General features: G+C 43.7%; 1 protein-coding gene across 2 annotated transcripts in view; it reads left to right on the top strand.

Annotated features, from left to right (window-relative positions):
• The first annotated feature begins 21115 nt into the window (after positions 1-21115).
• The window catches only part of AGPAT5 (1-acylglycerol-3-phosphate O-acyltransferase 5), a 60468-nt gene continuing 58197 nt past the window's right edge, over positions 21116-23386 (top strand). Inside the window, exon 1 of one of the 2 annotated variants that reach the window (XM_080387758.1) lies at positions 21116-21626. In XM_080387758.1, the coding sequence (XP_080243884.1) occupies positions 21408-21626 (219 nt within the window). In that variant the 5' untranslated portion in view covers positions 21116-21407. The remainder of the gene's footprint in view (positions 21627-23386) is intronic. The other variant, XM_080387757.1, reaches the window with a different exon arrangement.

The raw sequence follows: 23386 nt of genomic DNA, 5'->3' as shown, positions 1-23386 counted from the left end.
TAATGCAATGGGTGTATAACCATAGGAAATGACTAGCAAAGTAGTCGCCTCTGCCTCCTCTAACTCTCCTGGCACAGATGCCATGAGCTGTTCTTTGTGGCATACAATGAGTAGGAAAGCTTGCTCACTTACAAGGACTCCCAATACAGTTGCCAACCATCTCCATGTCTTTAGTCAGAAAGGGGTATGTGCTGCTGCTGCAACTACAGCTGTCCCAGGGAAAGCGGAAAATGGCATATTGCTCTCACTGTGCTCAGAGGCAGCCTGGCACATTCTGCAATGCTGTTCCTTGCAGTGGCTGATTTTAGCCCAGACTTACCTGTAGTGTAAGCCATTCCACAGCACACGGGCTCAGGCTGAGCACATGTGCAGTCCTGCAACACGAGCAAGAAGCATCTGGCTGAGAAATCACTACCAGGTGCTTTTTTGATTTGCTGCTGTTCACTGGTAGTGTTTCCCTTATAGCTGAGCCTCTGCTATGAAGTGCTCAGATTCAGTGCTACAGCTTGAGGAATTGCACCCACAATGAATCAGCTTTGGAAAGAACAGTTTTCCTGTCTACATGGCTTCTTAGTTATTTACACATTCCTAGTAATGGCTAGGAACCATTCAGTGCTTGAATTACAGTTCTCCACCACACCACCCACCACCCCCAGAGCCATTTTCTCAGTAGTTAATGGTAGCTACTGATTAATACTGCTCCTTATATCTAAAATAGTATGAGAATTCTTTCCATTTAATCGAAGAATATTGTTCTAGGTACCTTTAGGCAGCAGAAATGCTTGAACTTATCAATAAATAACTGAAGCCAGGTTTATCAACTTGATAACTTCTTGCTTTTGTATTTTTGGCAGAATTAGCTTCAGTTACTGAGGTAAGAAAATCCTTTCTTTTTGCAAATCAGGATCAAGTGCTCAGTGGCCTTAATTGTTTTTCCAATTCTATCTTAGTAGCTGGGCTCTGTAAAACCAGCAATTCACTGAGGTGGTTACTACTTTACTCCCTAGTAAGACAGGATAGATATTCTTAAGCTACACTCCATATGCAGACTTTCAACTTCCAATGCAGAGAAAAAATTGTGTACAAATGTATGATCCCAAGTTATGCAAGGAAAGTACAAATACAGGGGTCTCTCTGGAAGTCTGGATCGTGCAAATCAAGTGTGGGAAAATGCTAAGAGCTTCAGGTCATGGCTGACATTTAAACTCAACACCTCTGCTTCTGTGCTGCTATTACTGGTAGTCAGTGACGTAAAACACTGCTTTGCTGTGGGCTTGATATTGAGATAATTTGTAAAATGAGCTATGAATACAGCTATATTTACAGACTTAATAAACTCTGCAGAATATCAATATGAGTACCTAGAAGCAATGTTTCTTTCTAACTAGCAGAGCTGTGCTTTTTTGTATGACCTGCGCAAGGGAAGTTCTAATACCTGCCTCTTCACAGGTATGTTCTATCCCATTGTTACTGCTCATGGTTCAGGTAACTGAATACCTGAAAAACTGATAGCTACATTTCGCAAGTCAGAAAGTTCCAAAATAAATTCGTGAGGTGACTTCCCTCCATACTTTATTTTGTTGCACCAGAGAGGGTCAGACATGCTTCATCCTTGGCCATTGCCTATGGTCTCCTTACTAAGGGGAAAGACCAACATCTGAACTGGATCAGCACAGGCTCTGTCAGTCCACAGCTCCTGCAAAACAGGCTGGTGGTCGACTTATGGACAAATGATACTATTTATTGTCCATTCTGTTTTTTAAATATGTTGCTGTAAAACATTTTTCTGTCTTTTCAGGGGGCAAAAAATGATCTCAACTTTTGATGAATTTAAAGTTTCAAAAAAAGGAGGCACACTGCAATAGGAGAAATGAGTTTGAAAATACCCTTTAAAAACACCTAGCGTTGTCTTAGAGAATGCTTGGAGTAATATACATATGGCTGCTAATAAGGCTGTAAATGGCTGCATTACTGCCAATAAAAGATGCCATCTGGTAGGTCTGCTTATTAAAACAGGTTCGTCTGCAACCTTTTAAGTCTGTTTTTTCTTGCTGTGGGAGGTTGCTGAATCATTTAAAGAATCATGGCAGTGTTAATAAAATTATTTATGAAGTTATCAAAAGGCCAGTTGTGATAGATTAGATCCTAGACTCAAGCCACTCCTAAACTGGGCTTTGACTTTGTCAAACTTTCACCCCAGCTTTGGTCACCAGCCCTTCATACCATGAAGGGTAGTAGAAGCATGAATGCATCAAGTCAGGCTCTGATGGCTTTCTTCTTCCAACAGTGAAGGCTGGGGTCTGACCTGGGGGAGTTATTCTGTGCATACATCAGCATGTGATTGCAATTGCATCTGTGAAACCTGTTATACCTGAAGAAGGGGAAGGTGGGGGGAAAAAAGGATACCTTACTTCAAAGGGTACTTTTTACCCCAGGAAACCTCTTTGTCCACTCCGGTGTGGGTTGCTACAGAAATATAGCCAAGTTGTGGGAAGTAAGGTAAGATAACAGAGAAATAGGCAGGTAGTTTGCACATGCACATACCCACCCCATGTTGCTATTCAAAGAGATTGCAATCACAAGGTAAGACAATCTTGACACCCAGTGCAAACATGCTTCTCCCAAAGGCTGGAAGGACCCACAAAAGCACCAGCAAGCAAAAATCCATTTTAAGTAAGAGATTATCACTTACCTGAGTAGTGGCATCACCATGCAGCAGCTCTTTGCTGACGCTAAAACCATGGCAAACTGCAAATCATACAACATTTAAAGACACTTGCACAAATTTCAGTATTAGGCAGGACCAAGGAGAAGCTTGGCCTACAGCAAAAATAATAGACAACTCTCATTTGAAACAAGACATTTAAATCCACTATTCAAAGAACAAAAAGTGAGTATTTCTGAAGATTTAACTAAAAGATAGCTCTTTCAATACTTGAAATAATCAATTTTTCAGTGATATTAATTGGAAGATTTTCTAGTCAGGCAGAGTAATAAGTGTTGGAAGATAGCAAAGGGGGTTTTAATAATAATAGTAATACTTTATGAGGTTTGGGTTTGGGGATTTTTAAAGAGACAGAGTTGATTTTGCACACTGACTTCATCAATGAAGCACAGCAGTGGGAAAGCATGCATCACAGTGATTTCATGTTTGACATTTTGCAGGTTACAGTAGGAAAAGCTTCCCCTTAAATGTTTACTTACATTGTGTTCTTTGATATGATGTTTTTGTAGTAATGAGCTGCATTTCATTGACTTTCTCAGGTTGTACAGGACCTTTATGATTAAATGTCAGCTTGCATCTGCTGGTTGTGTTCAACTGTCAGTAGATTGGTAAAGAGATGCAGCAGCGATCTTTAATTACTATGGCAAATCCAGGCTTGTTCCAGACAATTTTGACAAAAGCATGAAAAGCTTTAGACATGATTTATTTCTGAAATGTTAGTCACACAGGTGCTGTGAGGATAGGGGGTGCCGGCCCGTCCAAGGAACCACCACTGCAACCCAGCCCACTGCTATCCACGTGCAGTCAATCCCAGCTGCTGGAGCTTCAGGGGAATCCCTGCCACAAAGCACAGCTGGGAACATACAAAATAACACTCCTGGTGATACCCGGCTCCTGCTGATGCCTAGGGGAGCTCACTGAAGAAACAGCTCATGCACAGACTTCCAAGGAGTGAAAGTGTAAAAAGGCTCGATACACCAAAACAGGTAAAGATATGGCTCTAACACAGTGGCAGCTGGTGTGGGTCTCCTCTAACAGCCAGTATGGATAAGCCTCTGTGGAAGACACTAACTCGCTGTCAACATCCACAGCTGAAGAGCAAGCGTGCGGGGCCTGACCACCCTCTGGCATCAGGAGAAGTCTGCAGGTGCTAAGGGGCAGCCTCGGCTGCCACAGGGCCCCGCACAGGAGGCCCTTCCTGCTCGCACAACACGGCACGTGCATTTTGCCCAGTAAGTGTCTTTACCTCGTCTTTGACTTCACCAGTCTCAGCTAGCTCCATCCCACACCCAAAAGTCACATTTAATGTAACCAAAGGATAAAAAGCCTATGTAACTTTTTCAATAAGATTTCTGACTTCACCCTTTTAACCCAAAGAATAACTATAAATAGTTTATAATGTCTGGGATTTCCACAGCCTAAGTGCAGCTATAAATAGTTCTAAACATTTTCCCACTTCATGCTTTTGAAAAGAACATTCTCCACTTCCTTTCTTGGAGAACCCCTGGGAATAAGGCTAGATCACAGCTCAGAAAATATGTATATTAGGAGAGTTTAGCAAAACAGAGCTAACAAAGTTGCTAACGGCAGCTCTCAAACTAATTTCGCATAAGGAAAGGGTCAGGCGTCCTTTGCAGCAAGTTCATATTCATAATTCACCCCAGGGCGCTCGAACCAGCCATTTGTGGTATGTCTCTATTCACTCAGCCCATCAGGGTATTTTGAGGGGTTGTTTGTTTTTGCAAGGAATTCGTTGTTCTCCAAGCCTCGCAAGCAATGGCAGGATTTATTTGTATTTACTTGAAGTGCGTGTGTGTTCAGCGTTTGGTATTTCAGACGCTAAAAGCAGGACACGTCCCCTCGGCTTATTTTTGCGCACGACTTCAGCAGCCCCCCGCAGGCGCCTGCCTGCTCGGCGCGGCGCGGCCCGAGCCCCACGGCCCGGCAAGGGCCGGTACCAGCCGATCGCGGCTCCGCGGAGCCTTTCCCAGGGCGGCCGCGGGCGGGCGGCGGTGGCAGCGCTCCGCGGGGCAGGGCCGGCTGCCCGCGCTGCGCCCCCTGCCCGCGCTGCGCCCCCTGCCCGCGCTGCGCCCCCTGCCCGCGCTGCGCCCCCTGCCCGCGCTGCGCCCCCTGCTGGCGCGCCCGGCGCCGCGGCGGCCCCCGCCCTGCAAGGCTGCCGATCCGGGGCCGCTGCACCCGGCCAAGCCGCTGCACCGAGGGGCGGCGAGAACGAATAGGAATCCCCTTTTTGCGAAGAGTAAGGCAGTTCTGGAACGAGCTAGGAGCGGGAAAGCCGGTCAGCCTGCAGCTCGGGAGCGGAGGTTTCCGAAGGAGAAGGAAAAAAGGAGAAAAAAAAGGGCCTGACCTAGTGGCAAATTACGTCCTTCTGCCAGTCTGTCCTTTGTTTCTGCCATGTTGCCTTTTTTATCTTGCCTTAAGTCCCCACAGTCCTTTCCCTTAGAAAGCTCTAAAACCTCAGATATCTATTTTACCCTTGATGTGAGGATCGTTGAAGTTGATGATCAGAAAAGACTGGAAGTCGTCACTACCAAGGATAGCAAGTTACTTGCTCAGGGGCAGCAGATCATGTCTGTCCTAATGAGCAGGTATTTGCAAGATGGAGCTACAGGGAATGGCTTCACACAAGAAATTTAGGAAGCACAGACCAGTAGAACACTCAGTTCAGAGACCCAGACCATTCATTCTGAGTAGCACAGAAAAACATTTGTGTAAAACCAGAAAAATCCCATTACAGCATTGTATCCTTCCAAAATACAGAGCGGTTTGTTAAGACCATTTTATGCATGGCTTACACATATACCAAAATCTAGATGAGCAGTAATGAAAGACCTGATTCAAAACAAACATTTTTAAATCGGGCCTAGGAACTGGCAGGGATGCTGAGTTCCTAATATTAGATGGCAATGACTTCTGTAAACAAGGAGCATGAGAAGAGAAAGTCCTAACCCCATAGGACTCCAGCAACTCAGAGAACCTTGTAGTGTAAGGTGTAAAGCGTGGGATGGCTAATACTAAGAGCAGGTTTAGCATAGATAAAATCAAGCTGAGATGCCTCCAGGAATTCAAACTTGCTTTATTTTGATGCTTTAAATCAAAATAGTTTTGAATGTCTACCAATGCAGTGGAAAAGCTGTATACAAAATGAATGCAAATTGTCTGTGATGTAAGCAAAACCAAAATGCTGATTCCTTAAAAAGAGCCAAAGCTTCCACAAGTGTTACTACCGCAGCCTGTTCACTGGTTTGTTACATGGTATGCATGTATGCAAAATGGTATGCAAACTCTGCACCCACTTACATGCTCAAGCACTGAACAAAGTAAGGCTCACTTCAAAAATACCTCCTTTTTTCATTGACTCACTTTTAGTTGGCCCAGATAAAAAAAAGTGTTGAGATAATGAAAAATTCCTCATAATGGAGGAGATCTGACTGCACGCAGGAGCAGAGAGCTCTCCGCATGGCCACCTTTCACAACATTGTTGAAGACTTTGGCAGTTGCACATTGTGGAGGGGACTGGATATTTCTTTCTTTAATCCATTGCTGATAGAACATAGGAACATAACAAACCTTTCTGTCACAGCTGATCAACCAAAAAGAAATCATCCAATCACTGAGTGCTCTGTGGTGCACTTAGAAACACTCTGCTCATCACAGATTACCTCTATATTAAGCTAATTGTGAGTAAAAAGAAGCAACAGCTCCATGGCTAACGATGAAAGACAAGCCTGATCACTTGATCAGGGAGAGTAGGTGATGGCCAGGATATACACTCATTCAGGGTATTTTTGAATCAGAAATGAGATGCCTATACCAGCAGACCAGTAAAATTATTCTACTGTTATGACAGCAGAACTGTAAGCCCCAAACAAAGCTAGAGAAATAGCCACAACTTTGATACACAACACTCGTTTCTTCTCGGAAAGAGCACTGAGAATGCACCAGGCAGCATGTTGCACTTGCAGTTACATGGAATAATCCCAGTAATTTCTTTAAATATTTTTTTTTAAAAAAAAAGAAATGTTATAGCTCTGTCTTATTGTCACAAAGTACTCTGTAAACACTCATGCTCCTTAGCCCAGTTTCTTTTCCTTCCAATCCTGTTTTTCAAGTGGAACTCCTTTACTAGTAAGCATTCATTTAAATAGTCATAGTATGAGCCATGGCCTCTGAACTAGCAATTTCATTCATCGCCCTTCTGTGCAGTGTTTTTCTTTTGCATGTCCCTATCTCTGTAGGGTACAATGCAATTCACTTTAATGGATTCAATCCAAAATACTGCTCCCGTTTGGCATGGAATAAGTTCTTACAGAACCCGAAAGCCAAACACATGTTTTTGGAAGGGAAGTAATATGCTGGAAGGGCTTGGTTCGAGGTTTAAGCCTTAACACTATTCTAGGTAAGCTCTGCTATGCAACTGAATGAGCTAGGAAAGTGTTAAATGATCAAGCTGAAATGTTATTTAAATATCATGAATTAAAAGTTCCAGCCTAGCTGCAAAGAATAAAAAAGGGCACAAGCTTGGCAATGTTCCTAAGGCAGTAAAAGCAATGTTTAGAGAGAAAGAAATCTTTGTCTGAATGCAAAAAGGAAACTCAAATTGGCAAAATGGGGCAAGGAAAATGAATCTGGGTGATAGCAAACTGACAGAATACAAATTTCCCTTAATACAAGGAGAATCTCCATGAATTTCAGCATGGGCACTGTCAAAGATCTCATCTTACAATACAGTCAAGGTGAAACCCCAGCAATTTCATAGTATTTTTTTTTAAATTGCTGTAATTTGTATTCATTTTTTATTTAATTTGTAATGCTTTCTGTCACGTCTCACTCTCCTGTTTCACACTCCAAGGGAGGAAGGTCAGTCACTTCTTCCTCACTCATCTGTGTTATAAGAAATGCTGTCTGAGAACTCAAATCCTTTCCTATTGTCACCAGTGGGGATTTTGTTGATACTTTCATTAAAATGGGAACATGGACACCAGCCTCCCTGGAAAATCTGCAGCAAGTGGGAAGGAACCTAAACCTCTTGCCTCTTCAAAGGAAACCATGAACCAGAGGAATGAGACTACACCGAGCTGCTGTGATTGCTGACTGTTGCCAAAAAAGGCGACTCCACCACCTCCTCTGCAGGGGACCCAAACCAGGATGGGCACACTGAGATGGATCAGTTTGCTGATTTGGGAGAATGATTACCCTGTGTTTCTTGCTTCGATGGGTCAGTTTGCTGTAGAGTCATCTGCTTGATCAGGTTCAACTTCTTGTCACACAACATCTAAATCCCACCTCAGGGAAGCAGTGTGTGAGCATAGGGCTGTGAGGAGTGGGCGCGCTCCACGCCCCAGTGAGGTGTGCTGTGAATTTGTCCTGTAAGTAAAGTATGATCAGAAGCCTCAGCACTAGACTGTGAAGGACTAGGGTGGGAGTTTCTACAGGGTGCAATTAATGACACCACTGAACATCCTTTCTCCTAAGTGTCAAGCCTGCTATTGAAAACTGGATGGGGAAAATTAATTCAATTTCTTGGAGGTTTGTATTGCTTCAGAGTGCATTTGTCCTCCCACCTCACCTTGGCAGTGAGAAAGTCTCCATGAAAGACTCTGGAGGAGGGATGTGTGCTGGCTTCCCTGGAGCTGCAAAGTTCTTGAAACCTGCCAGACTGGGTAGACCAGGCAGGGAGGCAAGGTAAGCCTTGTCAGTCAGCATGGTGGCTGACATGATGATCCATCTGACTCCACAAAACCCATGGAAAGGTTGCTCTGTCTGCATTTTTTCAATGAGTTTACTCTACCTGCCGCATCCTTGCCACCCAGCTCACATGGAGGACTAATAACTGAACTACAGCAAATGCCACCACTTCCCACTGCCACTTCCCCTCTGAGCCAGGCATTCAGAGCTTCAACCCACCAGGGGGAAAAGGGGCATTCCTCACCCAGTGTGAACACAATCAAAACATGTCACAGTACTTCTAACCAAATCCTTCTTACAATGATTGCCTCTGTAGAACTGCTTGCAAGGAAACCCCCCAGAATAACTCAGTCAACATCTAGTTCAATTCATCATCGGTGTCTGTGACCAGCGCCAAACACATCCGAGAAAAGGCCATCACTGACATAAATTCCTGCAATCATATGAACAAGTAGAAGTGTCTTCCTGACTGTACGTGGGATTTGGCCAAAAATACATTAATAGCCTTTGTCATTTTCTCGTAGCTAGTGTAACCACAGAGGCTCTCTACACTGAAATAATTAGGACTTTGGAGATTCCCTAAACAAGTTCCCCACGAGAAAAGGGTTTCTGGGTAAGGTTTCAGGACTCGTAAATTGTTCAGGCTGGAATATGATGACAATATTCCTTGCAGTGACAGAACGTAAGAAATCACAAGATAATACTGGAAATGGATCCTTCCAGCTGGAAACATGATATTACATTATCTGCAAATATTTGTTTCTTTCTTTATATTTTCAAAGCAAAGTTGGATGAATTGTACGTATCTGCTGTGCTAGCACTGACAAAACATTTTGGAAATTATCTGCTCGTATACCTATATGCTTACTGCAAGAGAAGGATGGAGATTTAACTGTGTTCAGACTTATATAGCCATTCTGTTTCTTATGATTCTAACTTTAGTTTTACAGGACTGTGTTCTGTGAAACTAAGGAGTACACTTGTGCTGCTGCATGGGAAATGTCTTGTTTTTAATGAGTTGCCAACTTAATGACCTGTGGGATTTCAAAGTTCCTTTTTGGTTTTAAAGGAAATGATTAATATATATTCTGTCTTTAATTACGGTGCTATAATTGTGTGAAAGGAATTCCATTCATTCTTTTCTTCATTTAAATGTTTTACATTTGTGAATGTTAGGCAATGTATTCTCCTAAAAGGTCTGTCTGTGAAAGAGATATATAATACTATTTGCTTTCAAATGGGAGAGTAATGAGAGTTATAGTATTCCTCAGTTTTGAGGCAAAGTATTTTGATTCTTACTTTAAAAGGATACCCAAGTTGTTTAAATGATTGCTTGACTAAAATAAGGTGGATTTATATGGAAATAAATGCCTGGCTTCAGATATCTATTAATGTAATACTGTCCTTTATTTTTTACATCAAAAAATATTTTATAAAACAGGAAATCTCATGTGTATATTTTTGTTGATACTGTAGTTGGCTATGACAGCCCACTAGCAAATGTCCTAGGGTAAATTTGGATAAATGGTGGTTATACTTCAGAAAGCAGATCTTAATCCTACAGTTCTGTCTGCATGTTAGGATTTTCTAGTTCTGAATGTGATTCCTGACTTCCTTCTCCTGTTTTTGCCCCAAGTAATTAGGAGATTGAGTTTCTGGGTTTTTAAGAGCTTATGTATGTGCCACATACAACTCCCGTCCCTGTGACCCAGACATTTTGATCCCTTGGTTGTCAGTCAGACATTTTTTAACAACCTGTGTATCTCTGGAAATAGACTCTTTGATCTCACTATCCCTTTTACCTAAGGAGAGCCCGATTTTGCAAACACTTGATTTAGAAAAACCTTTAATTGTGCACAACACCACAGAGATGCAGAACACGGTTCTCCCACTACCCACTCAGCTTTCCTGTAGCAAGCACCACACCAGGTGCTCATCACCAAGGATCGCTAATTTGCTTTCCCAGATAGTTTGGCCTAAGGACCAAGACCCACTCCTTAACATGGGTCACAAGCACAACATAGACCTAATTTATAAGACTGGAAAGCTTTTCTTTCGCATGTCTGAAAACTTTGTTTCTTTGAGGTTTTGAGTAGCCCCCAGTCCTTTAGAAAAACATGTGAAACCTGTATTTGCTAGTGTAATTTGCAGCTTCCCATATGCACCTCTCCATCTTACTGGAGCCAACTGGCTCTTCCCTCAGCAGCAGCAGCACCAAAAAAAGGAGCACAGACTAGGACAGGACTACCTGGGTCATCAAATCCCAGTCATCTGCTATCTCAGAACCATGTCATGTAATCCATTTTTAAAGTTATCAAGCTCCATCTTAAAATGACTTGGGCTTTGTTGCCTCTGTACACCTGTTGGAAAGCTCTCATTTCCAAGAGATAAACTTCTGTCATCTAACAGAATTACCTAGTATTAATCCTTCAGCACATTGACTTGCATTTTGCACAAACGCATTTAATCCCACTTCAATTTCTTTTTTTCTTACCTGCTTTATTAACCTTCCATGTTTTGCCTTTACAGACTACATTGGGAATTATGTAAGTTTATTTGATACGCAAGAACTGCATTATCGTTCTGCTGATAAACAGAAAATGCTCTACTATCCTAGCAAGATTACAGTGATCTTGCTTTTTAGTTCAAAAAGGAAAATATGCACATTCATTCCATTAAGTGAGTGTGCCGGCATCTTCTGCTAGAAGTGAAGTGGAAAGTTAAACTGCAATAATACATCACTACAGAATTACAAAAGGAGTGTTGAGATAATTTTCACAAATGTAATTGCATAGCCAAAGAGAATTGCACTATATTAAGTGATATAATTATAACCTATATATTAATGTAAGAATCAGTATGTTTATGAAATACTTAGAAAAAGAACTGGCAAGGCAGATAACAGATAAAATCATAAGTAAGGCTAATTTTCTGCAGCCTTCCCTCTGCCATGTTTCTGGAACATCTGCCTCTAGCTTAACTGTCAGCCATGTGAAAATGAACAAGGTAAGCAACTTAGAAAAACAGGAGTAGTAACTTTATTTCCTTTTAATTAGGCCTGTAGCGTTGATAATAATTTCATCATGTCCACACGTGAACCAGCACACCCCAGGCACTAGTCCGATGGGCCGTTGCCATCACTGGCAGATGTTCCTACCTCCTGTCCTCACCCAGATACTCATCGTAGTGTCATTAAGAAATGACAATACCACAGACCTACTTTTTGTGGCAGTCATTACAGAAAACATTTAACAGTATCAGACTCAAGACCAGTCCTTGGGGAACTCCAGTTTCATGCCAGTTCTCTTTTCTTTTTAGCCAGTTCCTCACCTTGCCTACTGTTTTAATGCTGATCTTCAGGTTCTCCACCTTAATTAATAATTTTCCATTTGGCGCTGTATCAGGCCTCTACAGCAACTGACAACACTATTGCATTTTTTCAGTTACCTTATTAAAGAAAGAACCCAAGTTTGTCTGGCATGAGCTAGTGCTGCCAAATACAATTTGCATTTTGTCCTCTTTTACAGCAACTTTAGTCTCTTTAATAATTTTTTCAATCAAAAATAGATTTTAAAGTCCTGTGAAGTCAGACTGAAGGACTATCTAGAATACCTTTCCTAAATATAGCACCATGTATTGATGATATACTTGAAACCTTGCAAGCTGCAGAATCACTGTTATCTGTTTTCTTCATGCAAGCAGCACATTTTGCCTAACCCCAGTAGACCATGAAAGCACTGCTTGTAGATGAGCAGTAATTTAAAAAGTCAATAAATTCCTCCATCAGGCATTTCAAGTAGGTTAATGAGAAATTAATAAATTTTATATTGCCCAAAGTAGTATTGGATGACTTATTTGCATTTACTCTGGGTTATACTAGCCATCCCTGTCGCAACAGTGTGGCAGATCCCCACAGGCCCCTGTGGAGTAAGAATGTAATTTCTGCAGTCTGTGATGTTGATTCCCAGCTACATTTCTAATGTCTCTTCTACCGAACTTTGAACAGATACTTGAAATTATTACGTCTGAGAAGAGGAGCTATGTGTATCTCACAAAGAGTAGCTCTATGGCATATTATGTCCCCAGTTTTACAGTCCCCAGTACATATGGGAGATTATGACTATACTGCCGTCACCTTTAAGAGAACAGAGAACAACACTGCTCCTTTTGGGGGTTTTTTTGGTTTGTTTTTTTTTTTTACATGCTGTTCCTTTGAGAATGTCTTCTCAGGTAGAATACCAGTGGTCCTTGGTGCTCACACATGGTTTATAATTTTGATTCTCCCTTTCTGGTTGCTTGGTTCTTACCTCTGCAAGCAAAAGCATTTGTAAAACATGAAATAATTATTCTGTTCTGCTCTCTCTGTTCTGTTCTGTTCTGTTCTGCTCTGCTCTGCTCTGCTCTGTTCTGTTCTGTTTAGGGGAGGTTTTCAAACCTGAGCTTTAAGAAGAACTTTACAAAACACAGAGAGTCAAGAAAAAAACAAGTAATAGGAGAAGAGATTTAGAAATTGTGGCATAGAAACAAAAGATTGAAGAAAGTAGATTCGTTTGCTCCATGGTAAAGACTGAGGAGACTTCAGGGAAGAAGTCTGGTAATAACCTTTGATGTAAAAGACTAACTAGGTATGTTTGAGCTTTTCTTAATGCAAGGGGACTGAAGTTGATAATCTCTTGAGATGTGTCAGTTTTGCATTTCTATGCTTTTGTCTCAAGACACAAGGTCTAATGTCACCAACAGACATTTTGGGCCTGACAGTTTCACCATCAGTGCCTTTGAGCATTGAGATTGTTGTTTTCATGCATATATGTGTATATAAACTGTTTTGGTTTTCTTTTCTTGAGTAATTCTTTTCAGGATACAGAGATAAAGATGGCCTGTAGCCAAAGAGAAGGCAAACCTCTACCCTGTTACATCTATTCATTCACAAATTACAGGTGAACATACATAGAATTGTGATTGCATGTGTGCATCTCCTGTGAAGTCTTTGACTACTGTACGTCTAAGATTATTCCTTTGCTGATGAACAGAGGTTAACAGATGCTGGATATAATATTAAAACATTATGTATACTATCTTTTTTCTTTGGTGTTAAAATTTCAGGTAAGGATATCACTTGCCCTTTACATGAAGAGGAGTAGGTAGAGTGAAGATCAGCCAACTACTTCCAGCTCTGTTCTTACACCAGGGTCCCATCCGTAGGTGAATGGCTTCAACAATGTGTCTAGTGTTCTGAGATGGGAAACTGTGATGAAAGTTTTGTGGGAGGCAGTGAAAGGACTAACTGTAACTGCTGTGTTGGGCTTCTTTCTACATGGTTTATTGCTTCTTAAACAGGGGGCTGTACTTCTCCTTGTCTTATGCAACGCATGAGTATTAAAGCAACAGACAGTCCTGCTCTGAAAAGCTGAACAGAGGGTAACTATGTTTTGCAGAAGACTGTGTTATTTCAGAATATGGTTTCTTTCTGTTGGGAACAATACCCTATTTAGAAAAAAAAAGGCGTGAAACTGCAGCTCCAGGGAACTGGAGGTGGACTGCCCCAGAACCATGAGCCATGGGAGTCCCCACGCAGCAGGCTGCCCCACAGCTGTGGATGCTGAGAGCTCCAGCTATCAAGGAAGAATGAGCCTGGAAGCCCTGAGAGCCACGGCTCCCAGCACTTCCCAGATCTCTGCCAAGGAACCAGGTCAGCAAGCCGCCAGGAAGCTGGGTAGGGTTCTCATTGAAACACTAGATTTTGATGAGTCAGCAAAAGCTCAATTAAAAACATGTTAGAATTTTTCCAACCAGCTCTGCTCACAATCTAAACAAATAAAGGGTGTGGGGAGGAAATACTGTCCTTATTTTACACCAGAGGGACCGAGGCACAGATACGAAGTAACTTATGCCAGGTGCTACAGAAAGTCAGCAGTCAGGAGGCAAACTTAGATTCCATGCTGTCCCTTAATCACAAGAGTATCCTTCCTCTAAACTTAATTAATTTGCCATTACAATGACCTTGTGAGATAAGTATTACTTTCATTTTATAAACGGGAAACCAAAATACCTTGTACAACAGCAGATAGGAAGCCTGTATCTGAGCCAGGACTTGAACCCGATGTTCCTCAATCTGCTAAGCTTTAGTAGCAAGCCTACCTGTTTCTTTCATGGACAAGGTACACAGACAAGATACAGTCAGTATTGGATGACCTTACTCACTTAATCATAGTAATTGCAGCAATGGTATAGATTCCTACTGCTACAGTCTTGTTATACTGAAGCCATTCTGTCCCTACAAAAGTGCTGGTTTACTACGAATAAAGCCCTCATATGTGGTTGTGGGTAGTAAAGAACTAAAACTTTAGATAGAAGGAGGTAACTAATGCTTCCCTAAACATTCATATATACAGTTCAACTGGCTTTCCTGGTTCTGCTAAACATGAGCAGCTATAACTACACCTAGGCACACCACACAGGCTCTTTTCCGAAGTCTTTTATGACCCCAGGTTTCTGAGGCTTCTGTATGTAAATACTAACTTGTCCTTCAGCTAGATTTCCGCTTTGAACACAGCCCTAATTGTAGACAAGAACTGTAGCATCAGCTAGTATTAAAGTCAGTTCAGGTTTTGGTAATAGATTTTCATTTCAAATGTCAGAGGTCTTTTCTTTGTTGTTGTGTCTTTGTCTGTTTTAAAATCTGGGGTTGAAATGTCCTAAACTACATTCTTTTAGGGAACATAGCTATGGAAAATATGTTATTCTACTGGTGTTGATATCCTCATAACCTTTTCCTCTTCTACTACTTTTGGCCTTTGAACAGGAATTTCAGATTTGATAAGACAGCAAGTCGCATTTAAGCTATGAACGTGTCTTCTGCTGCTACTGTGAAAATCAGCTCAAATTCAGCAAAGTCACAGACCTTTGATAAGTCTGTTTGCAAGTGCATAATAAAGAACCCAGAGTTTGCCTACTTAAACGCACAAATTCTGTTCTCACTGAACAGGCTGTATAGATGCTGTCCTCTCTGAGAGACAGCATGCTTTGTCCCTTTGGGCACTCCAAGGACCAGCTGGAGGGCCACGGTACCTTATTTCTGCCATTTGCTCCGTGCCCTCTCTGCCTGCACCCAAGTGCCCTGGAGGAAAAGGCCACCTAAGTTACATACAGAGGGAATGAGCTTGACCAATGGAAGGGAAACAGGCAAAGCTGGAACTGCTGGTTGAGGGTGAAGCTGTGGCTGAGAATTGTTGAGGCAAGACTGGACTGTGACCAAGTAGGCAGGAAGTAAAAATTGGAATCGCTCGAGCAAGGAGACTTTGACATACAGAAGACTGGATAACAGGATTAGGAGCTCTCATGGGAAATCAAGAGCAAACTAGGATTTGGTAGGAAAAAAAGAGACTGACATTGTGTGAGAAATGTGAATGGGATGCACAGGAGTCATGGGAGTAGAATTAGCTAGGTTTGCCTGGGAAGGAGATTGGAAAAAAACATGTAGAGACAAGAGCAGAGCTGAGAACAAAGGACGCATTTTGGAAACTAGACTGAGTTTGGTGGATGAAGGCTGGAAATGGGAAGGAGAAAACTTGGAGGCAGATGAAAGGTGATAAGGACCCATCTTGATGCAAAAGAGTCTGTGTTCACTAAAACACTCCTTCCTCCACAGTATGTAAAGTGTCTTGAGAACAACCGTTTCTCTAGAGTCATCAAATACGTTTAACCATTAACAAAGTGCGTTTCTCCTCCTTTACCATTTTGGTTTATTAAATGGTGACATATTATACTAAAACTGTATATATAGTTATACAACAGAGAATATGAATGTTAGTTTTATGGATAAATCCTGTGAGAATGAACATAATGTCAGGATTTATTTTTTGTAAAGGAAGAATCACTTGTGAAGTGAAAGTTTAAAAATTAACAAATGTCATAGGTAATGCTGGCTATGCCTGCAAGACCAAAGTTACAGAACAGCTTTCATACAGGTCAAAACTGAGTAAAATTCAGTCTGGAAAACAGACTGCCTAGGGGGGTTATTATAGAGATCTGTAAAAATCATGAGTGGCAGAAATAAGAGAGTGGAAAGGGATTTTCTGTCTCTTTCAAGACAAACTCTAAGGTACATACAATGAAACTACAATGAGGCATGTTCAAAACGAAAGGAGATGATTCTACTGTTTGCCAAAGGATGTTGTGGAGGCTAAAAGCCAATATGGATAAAGGGAGGAATGGATAGGTACATGTAGGATTAATCTGTCTGTGATTACCTGGCTGTAGACCCTGAGCCACAAATGGGAGGCTTGGAGAAGGCTGGGAGAGCATGGGAGAAGTTTGCCCTGTCCTCACTACTTCTGTTTCTGTCATTCTTACTGACTTGTAGAGATTAAAATTATAGCCAAATCCTCAAGAAGAAATTTCATAGGAGGCAGAGAAGAACTGGAACCTGCCTCAATTAATGCACAGTTGAACCTGAGTTTCCCTTTCACTGCAAAGGCATGATGTAGAAGACTGTATAAATCACACCATAAACACATCCATGCCCACTGCCACCCAGGGACATAAGATGGAAAATCCTCTTATGGGACACGGAATTAGCTCAGAACACAGGTCCACTGGTGTTCCTCATCATTTTCAGGTGGTAAGAGAGACACAGTCTATGGACAGGACATAAGAATGAGGAATGAAACAAGCAAAGCACAGGCAGGCAGATGTGTTTCTGAGGTGGACTAGCTAGATGTTGTAGAGCCGTATCATATTCTGTATGAGGGGCAAGCAAGGAGTCCAATGGGAGAGACACAAGAAGGAACCCCGCAAGGCCAGAGTCAGAAAGGGACAGGAATTATTGCAAGTCTCACCTGAGGTTGGAGAGGATTGCACGATTCAAGGAAGCCTTTACCTCCTAGAGAAAACACAGTGAGATGCAGAAGGTTATGGCTGCTGCTAGAGAAAAGGCACAAGCTAGAAGACCTGTAATCTAAACTAGCCTACTTGTCTAAACTAGTCTGCTATCTAAACTAATCTACCAGTAATCTAATCTGATTATTTTTATATGTTACATTAAACAATCGCTAAGTGAATGGATCTTCAGCATGAGAGATGCTCACTATTCTTACTCTGCAGGTCACCCACCTTGGTGATGGGAGGTATGACTCTGATGCCCTCAACAAACTGAATCCACGTCTAATACAGTTCTCTGAAGTAGGAGGTGATGATGGTGTCTTCTCTGGACACATTTTAAAAAATGTGTTATCAAACTCAGAGAGATATCTTTGAGTTGTGAATCTCAAGTTGACAGACGTGTTTCTGAAATCCAGAATAAGGTCCTGCAAGACCATACGTAGGCCACAACACCATCCTCAGCATTTCCTTTCACCCGACCTTACACAAATACACATTCAGCCTGCTGATTTTAATCAAGTTCCTGCTCAGACCGATGAACGCTGTGGATCCTGTTCTGCACTGCTTAGCTCTGTATACGATATGCACTGCACAGAAAGCCTAGGCATCCCCTCAGAGTCCTGGACTCCAGGAATTCAGTTGCTTAAATCCTTATTTAATCTAGTCCTTTGGCCTTAATATCGGTGCCTCATTTCTCAACGTATATAAACAGAAGTAATAGCAATAATCATCTCCCAGGATGTTGTTGAAGATAAGACCATCTGTAAAAGGTTTAGATTCTAAACCTCAAGGCAGTTTGATTTGTATCTAATGTTATTTGGGTTTGCTTAGTCTAACTGATAACTACAGTGACTGGGTGACAGAATTGTGAAACACCATTTTGTGACTAGCAGTATGAGAAAATCCCTTAAGGTTCACTGTTGGTGCTCAGCAACACAGTTTGTGGTTCCTTCTAGAGGTACAGTCACTGGTATTTTTCAGTAAAAGATGAAAATCTAATACTTTTCCAGATTTTGGTGAGTTTGGCCACTTTAGAGGTTACAGCCACTGGCAGAAGAACCTAACAATAGCATAATCAGGTTCACACCAAATAATTATGCTCACATCAAACAGACTGAGCTTCTTAGGCGTGGCAGACTGATGCTTTTTTATTCTTTTAAATTCCAAGTCTGTTCTATAGAAGAAAACAATACCTTAACAGGTTTGAAGTTTTAATTTCCTAAATGGTGTCCCAATCGCCCTAGATGGGGTGATTTTGCTTCTTCCAGCTGAAAGTAAAATGTCTAGGAAGCAATTCTGCTGATGTATCAGTTAAAGGAGGTGTAATTAGGGCCTGTGCTTTCATAGGACTAGAAATTACAAATTGTAGCAAAGATTAGAGCATTTTTCTTAGTTTTCCTCTGTAGTCTAGAGTGTGAAAGACCAATATTCAAATTTCTGCAGCACAATTAACAATAATGTAGGATTAAAAGTGCCTATAAATCAAGAGAAGCTAAACCTCTGTGGCATTGTCCCAGATCTGATCACTGTGGCATACTCATTTCTTGAATTGAAAAGTTTGAGCTTCAGTTGCAGACATTTCAACACCATATTACCATATCATACTGATAGAATTATACTACTAAATTAAGACCTAAGCCATACTACACTAGACTCTGTACCTTCCGTGTGACTAAAAACTAAAGCAGTATCTATACATTTGATAACATATACTTAACAAAGTGAAGAAATTTATTAAAAGAGCCTGTTGAAAATAACAAATTATCAAATACAGAAACAAAGTATGTGAACACGTGCATGTCTGTGTGGTGTGGGATGGTAACAGATTAAGAATGTGAAAAAGCATCAAATGGAAGAAAAAACTATAATTCAAATATTAGAGTAATAAAAGAGGGGTTGTTAAAAATGTGGAATGTAGAATACATATTTTTTTAATTATTTAATGTGCAGGTTCTTCAAAAGTATGAGTGAATTCATAGTCCTGTAAGGAACGATACAGTTTTATCAGAGGCCTCAAGTTCATTCCTTGATATCTTTTATTCCCTTCACGTTCTTTTCATTGCAACTCCTCTTGAGGCCGTTGACTGAGTCTTTACCCTCATCCCACAAGCTCACACTCTGCCCTTAAATCCAGTCGGCTTAATTTTGCTGTATTTTCCCCAATCCGCTGCCATTTCCCATTCCCCATTCACAGTTTATTTTACAGACTGCTGACCTACACTCCCCGCTGCTGGTGGCAGTCCCACTAGCCAAGCACACCGAGCTGCTGTGAATCCCAGCCTCTCACTGCAGTCGCCTGTGCGGAGCAGCAGGTCTCGATCCGCTCTCCAGCTCGTCCCGATGTTCCAGCCACAGCAGAGCGCTGGTTCCTGCATGCCTGGCTCTGCTCTGCTGGCACCAGTTTTAGCTTCCCTGTGTTGTGTTGGGCTGCTTTCTCCTGCCTGTATCATGGTGAATGAATTGCTTTTCCATGTGGCCATGTCATAGGCATCACAAAACAAAGCTTCCTCCCCAGTTTTCTGTCCAACCTAGCTCTACCTGGTTTAGAGCAGAAAAATTCACTGCTGAAAGGGGCCACGGTGGGGAAAGTGCCTCTGTGCTGGTAGTCCTGAGCTGAGGGCAGCGTATGCAGCTACTCAACGAGGACAGAAGTATGGGATCAGGATCAGGATGGGGGAAGCCCTGACAGAAGAGCTGCCGTGACATCTCCTGCCCCCCTCCTTCACGGAGGGGGAAAGGAAACAACAACCATTGAGTCTCATTGGGGACGCAGAAGCTATGATGCATGTCAAAAGTGAGTTCTCATTGCAGAGCTCAGGCCCCCCGAGGGGGCTGGAGGAGAACACGGCCACAGTACTGCCGCACAGTGTCACTCCCCAGCCTTATTGTGCTGAACTATTCAGGATACAATTATTTTCAGCACACGTTTAGAAAGAGATAGCACAAGGTAACAACAGCAAAGGACAAAGCTCGTCCCAGTTAAAGCCTGGCAAAGGAAACAGAACTTCGCCGAAGGTATCGAGCATCCGCTTCTTTAAAAACAATGAGCTCTTCACAGGCTTCAGGATACAACTTTTTTAAAAACAAGGAATGGATGTTTCACTATGGGCTCAAGCTCAATAAGCAGCTCCCTCTGGGAAGGTTGTTACGCTGCTGTTTTCTACAAGACTTCTCACATTTTCCTCAAAAGCAGCTGGAGCATCTGGCTGCTGCTGTCACCAAGTCACGGGGGGGGCGGGGGGCGCGGGGCGGGCGGCTGCCTTTGGGAACCTGGGGGAGTCACCTCGCAGTGTGACAGCTGGGGCACTGGGAGCGGCGCGGGGCAGGCGACTACCTGCCTTTGGGAACCGGGGGGTCACAGCGCGGTGTCACAGCTGGGGCGCGGAGCGGGGCCTGCCCAGCGCTGTGGCGGTAGCTGGCAAAGGGGAGCGCAGTTTTCTTAGCGCTCCACTTCGGACTCACGGCAGAAGGCGGGGGATGTGGAGGGGGAACTAATTTTTTTCCTAACCGATGCTGGGTTAAAATTAACGCTAATTGCAGCTCATCAGTTACCATTTTGCATGCTCCCGAGCTCCACCAGAGCACGAGGGCGCAGCCCGCATCCCCCCGCCCCGGGGAGCTGCAGTAGCCGGTTCAGCGGGACGGGGACGCAGCCCCGTGTCTGCCCGGGGGAGCCCCGCCGGCGGCCGGGCCTGCGGGTGACGGGCAGCGGGCGGCCTCGGCGGCGCGGCGGGGCGAGGCGCGGCCGCTCCGGTCGCGGTCGAGGCGGAGCCGCAGCCGCCCCGCCCGCCCCGGAAGTCCCCCCGCGGCCGCCGAGGGGCCGCCTTCCTGCCGGCGCGGCTCCTCCTCCGGCCGGGCAATATGGTGGTGGAGGCGGCGCGGGGGGAGCCGTAAGCTGGAGCCGGTGCCCGCTCCCGTGCCCGTCTCCCTCCCCCTCTCCCTGCCGGCGGCGGCCGTCGCCGCTGCTGCTTGCCCGCCCGCCCGCCTGGCGGGGCTGCCCGGCGCGGCGGGCGATGCGGTCGGCGGGGCCGCCGGGCTGCGTGTGAGTGTGCTGCCCATGTGGGTGTCCCGGTGAGGCCGGGGCCGCAGCGGGAAGATGCTGCTGTCGCTGGTGCTGCACACCTACTCCATGCGCTATGTCCTGCCCGCCGCCGTCATGATGGGCACGGCGCCCACCTACGTGCTGGCCTGGGGCGCCTGGCGCCTGCTCTCCGCCGTGCTGCCCGCCCGCTTCTACCGCGAGGTGGACGACCGCCTGTACACCATCTACCAGAGCATGGTGCTCTTCTTCTTCGAGAACTACACGGGTGTGCAGGTGAGCCGGGAGGGGGGGGTGATCTCCGGCCTGGCGTGCCCCCGGGAGCCAGCAGCCGCTGGGCAGCGGCCGTCGGTGGTGTCGGCCCCGGGCTGCCGGCTCGCCTCGCTCCCCTCCCCTCGGGCCGCCCCGGCCGGCGGAGGCAGCGCGCCGCGCAGGGCCCGCCCGCCGCCATGCGAGGTCGGCGGCGAGGAAGCAGCCGCCGCCGGCAGGTACGGACCGGGCCTGGCCCCGTCCCGGGGGGCGCCGCCGCCGCCGCAGAGGACGGTCTCGCTTCGCAGCCGCTGTTGCGCCTCTGGTGATGCTTCTCATGGAGTTCTGGTGTTGTGTTCATTTCGCAGGTCGGGGAAACGGAAAGGATGCGACAGCGGTCGTGCTCTGTCAGCATTGAATGGCAGCCTCCCTTGCACACTTGAACCCTGTGGCCTGGCTTGTGCGTCCGTAGTATTAAATTGGCAGCAGATGAGAAAGCTATAACCAACTATAATTGTACTTAATACACGTACAAGCTATCAATAAATAGATTACTTAACCTCTAAATTATTACAGCTTCTCAGTTTTCACGCACTCCATCCGCTGTCACTCCTTGGCCCTTGTTCTTGGGCCAGCCATAGATTGTCATTATGCAGTGGCTCAGATGCTGAAGTGCGAGGTTGCAGGCTACTCAGTTGGAATTGGAGGCCTCTCTTCTGTGACCAGAGGGGTATTTGCGTTCGAATAATAATGCTTCACTTGTCTCACAAAGCATTAAATGTTTGAAAGGTAACATATCGGTCGGTAATTCTAAAAGTAAAGAAGGAGGCTTTTAATTCTACATGGAAAAATAATTACGTAAATGACAGGCGCTTACTGCGACTAAACCTGACTTTCAGAAGTCATCTGAATATACAGCAGTGTATTTGAAGTTAGTATCAGGTGAAGGTGCTTGAGAGTAAAGAATAACAAGTGCTTGCATGTTGACTGTCAGGTGTCAGAGCAGGTACAAATATGCCCTTCTTCATATTCACACTAAAGCATTCATCCAGTCTTACGAAGTGTTTATTTCAAGGTCAGGCTAGGTTTCCTTTAATTTCCGTTCTTGAGCTGCGGTTGTAGGCCTCACTTCATACCGACTCTCATACAAACCCCCAAAGCCAGCTAAAGATAGAAGAATTTCACCGTTTGACATCAGGGTAAATAAAAAAAATGCAAAATGGAAGTGAGATCTTCTTTTAGTGGTATTTAGTGTTTGATCCAGCTTGTAACTCATGTAACTTCACCCTTGTTCTTTTCCAAATTAGTTAATGGGTGTTGCAATGTACATATCTGTTCTTTTAATTAAAAAAAGAAAAAAAATAAAAAAGGTAGGAGAGAGCAGTAGTTCAGAGAGTAAGTGCTTGATGTTTTATCTGCCTTCTTTTTTATGTACCATCATTAATGCAGGTATCTTGATGTGTAATATCGCGTCTTGGTCATTAGCTGCTGAAAGTAGCAGTATTGTAGTTTGATTCAACCCATTCTAAGGAGAGCCAAAACTCGAGACACAAGTTCTAATAGAAAAATTTCTCTAATTTCCCATAGTGTGTACAGAGTAGCAACCACTTTGAACTTCTGGTGAGAAGTTTTATCAAAAAAATGCCTGTGACATAAAGGTACAGAAGGGAAAATGCTAACAAAAAGAAACAAAAAGGCAGCCATCATCTGTTGACCTCTGTTTTCTTTTATTGCATTCACAGAACGTCATCCACACACCAAAAAAAAAATGGTAGGAAATGGTACAG

Source organism: Falco punctatus, assembly GCF_963210335.1.
Source record: "Falco punctatus genome assembly, chromosome: 5".
Taxonomy (NCBI): domain Eukaryota; kingdom Metazoa; phylum Chordata; class Aves; order Falconiformes; family Falconidae; genus Falco; species Falco punctatus.
The sequence above is the reverse complement of the archived record's forward strand: the minus strand, read 5'-3'. Positions and strand labels throughout refer to the sequence as shown.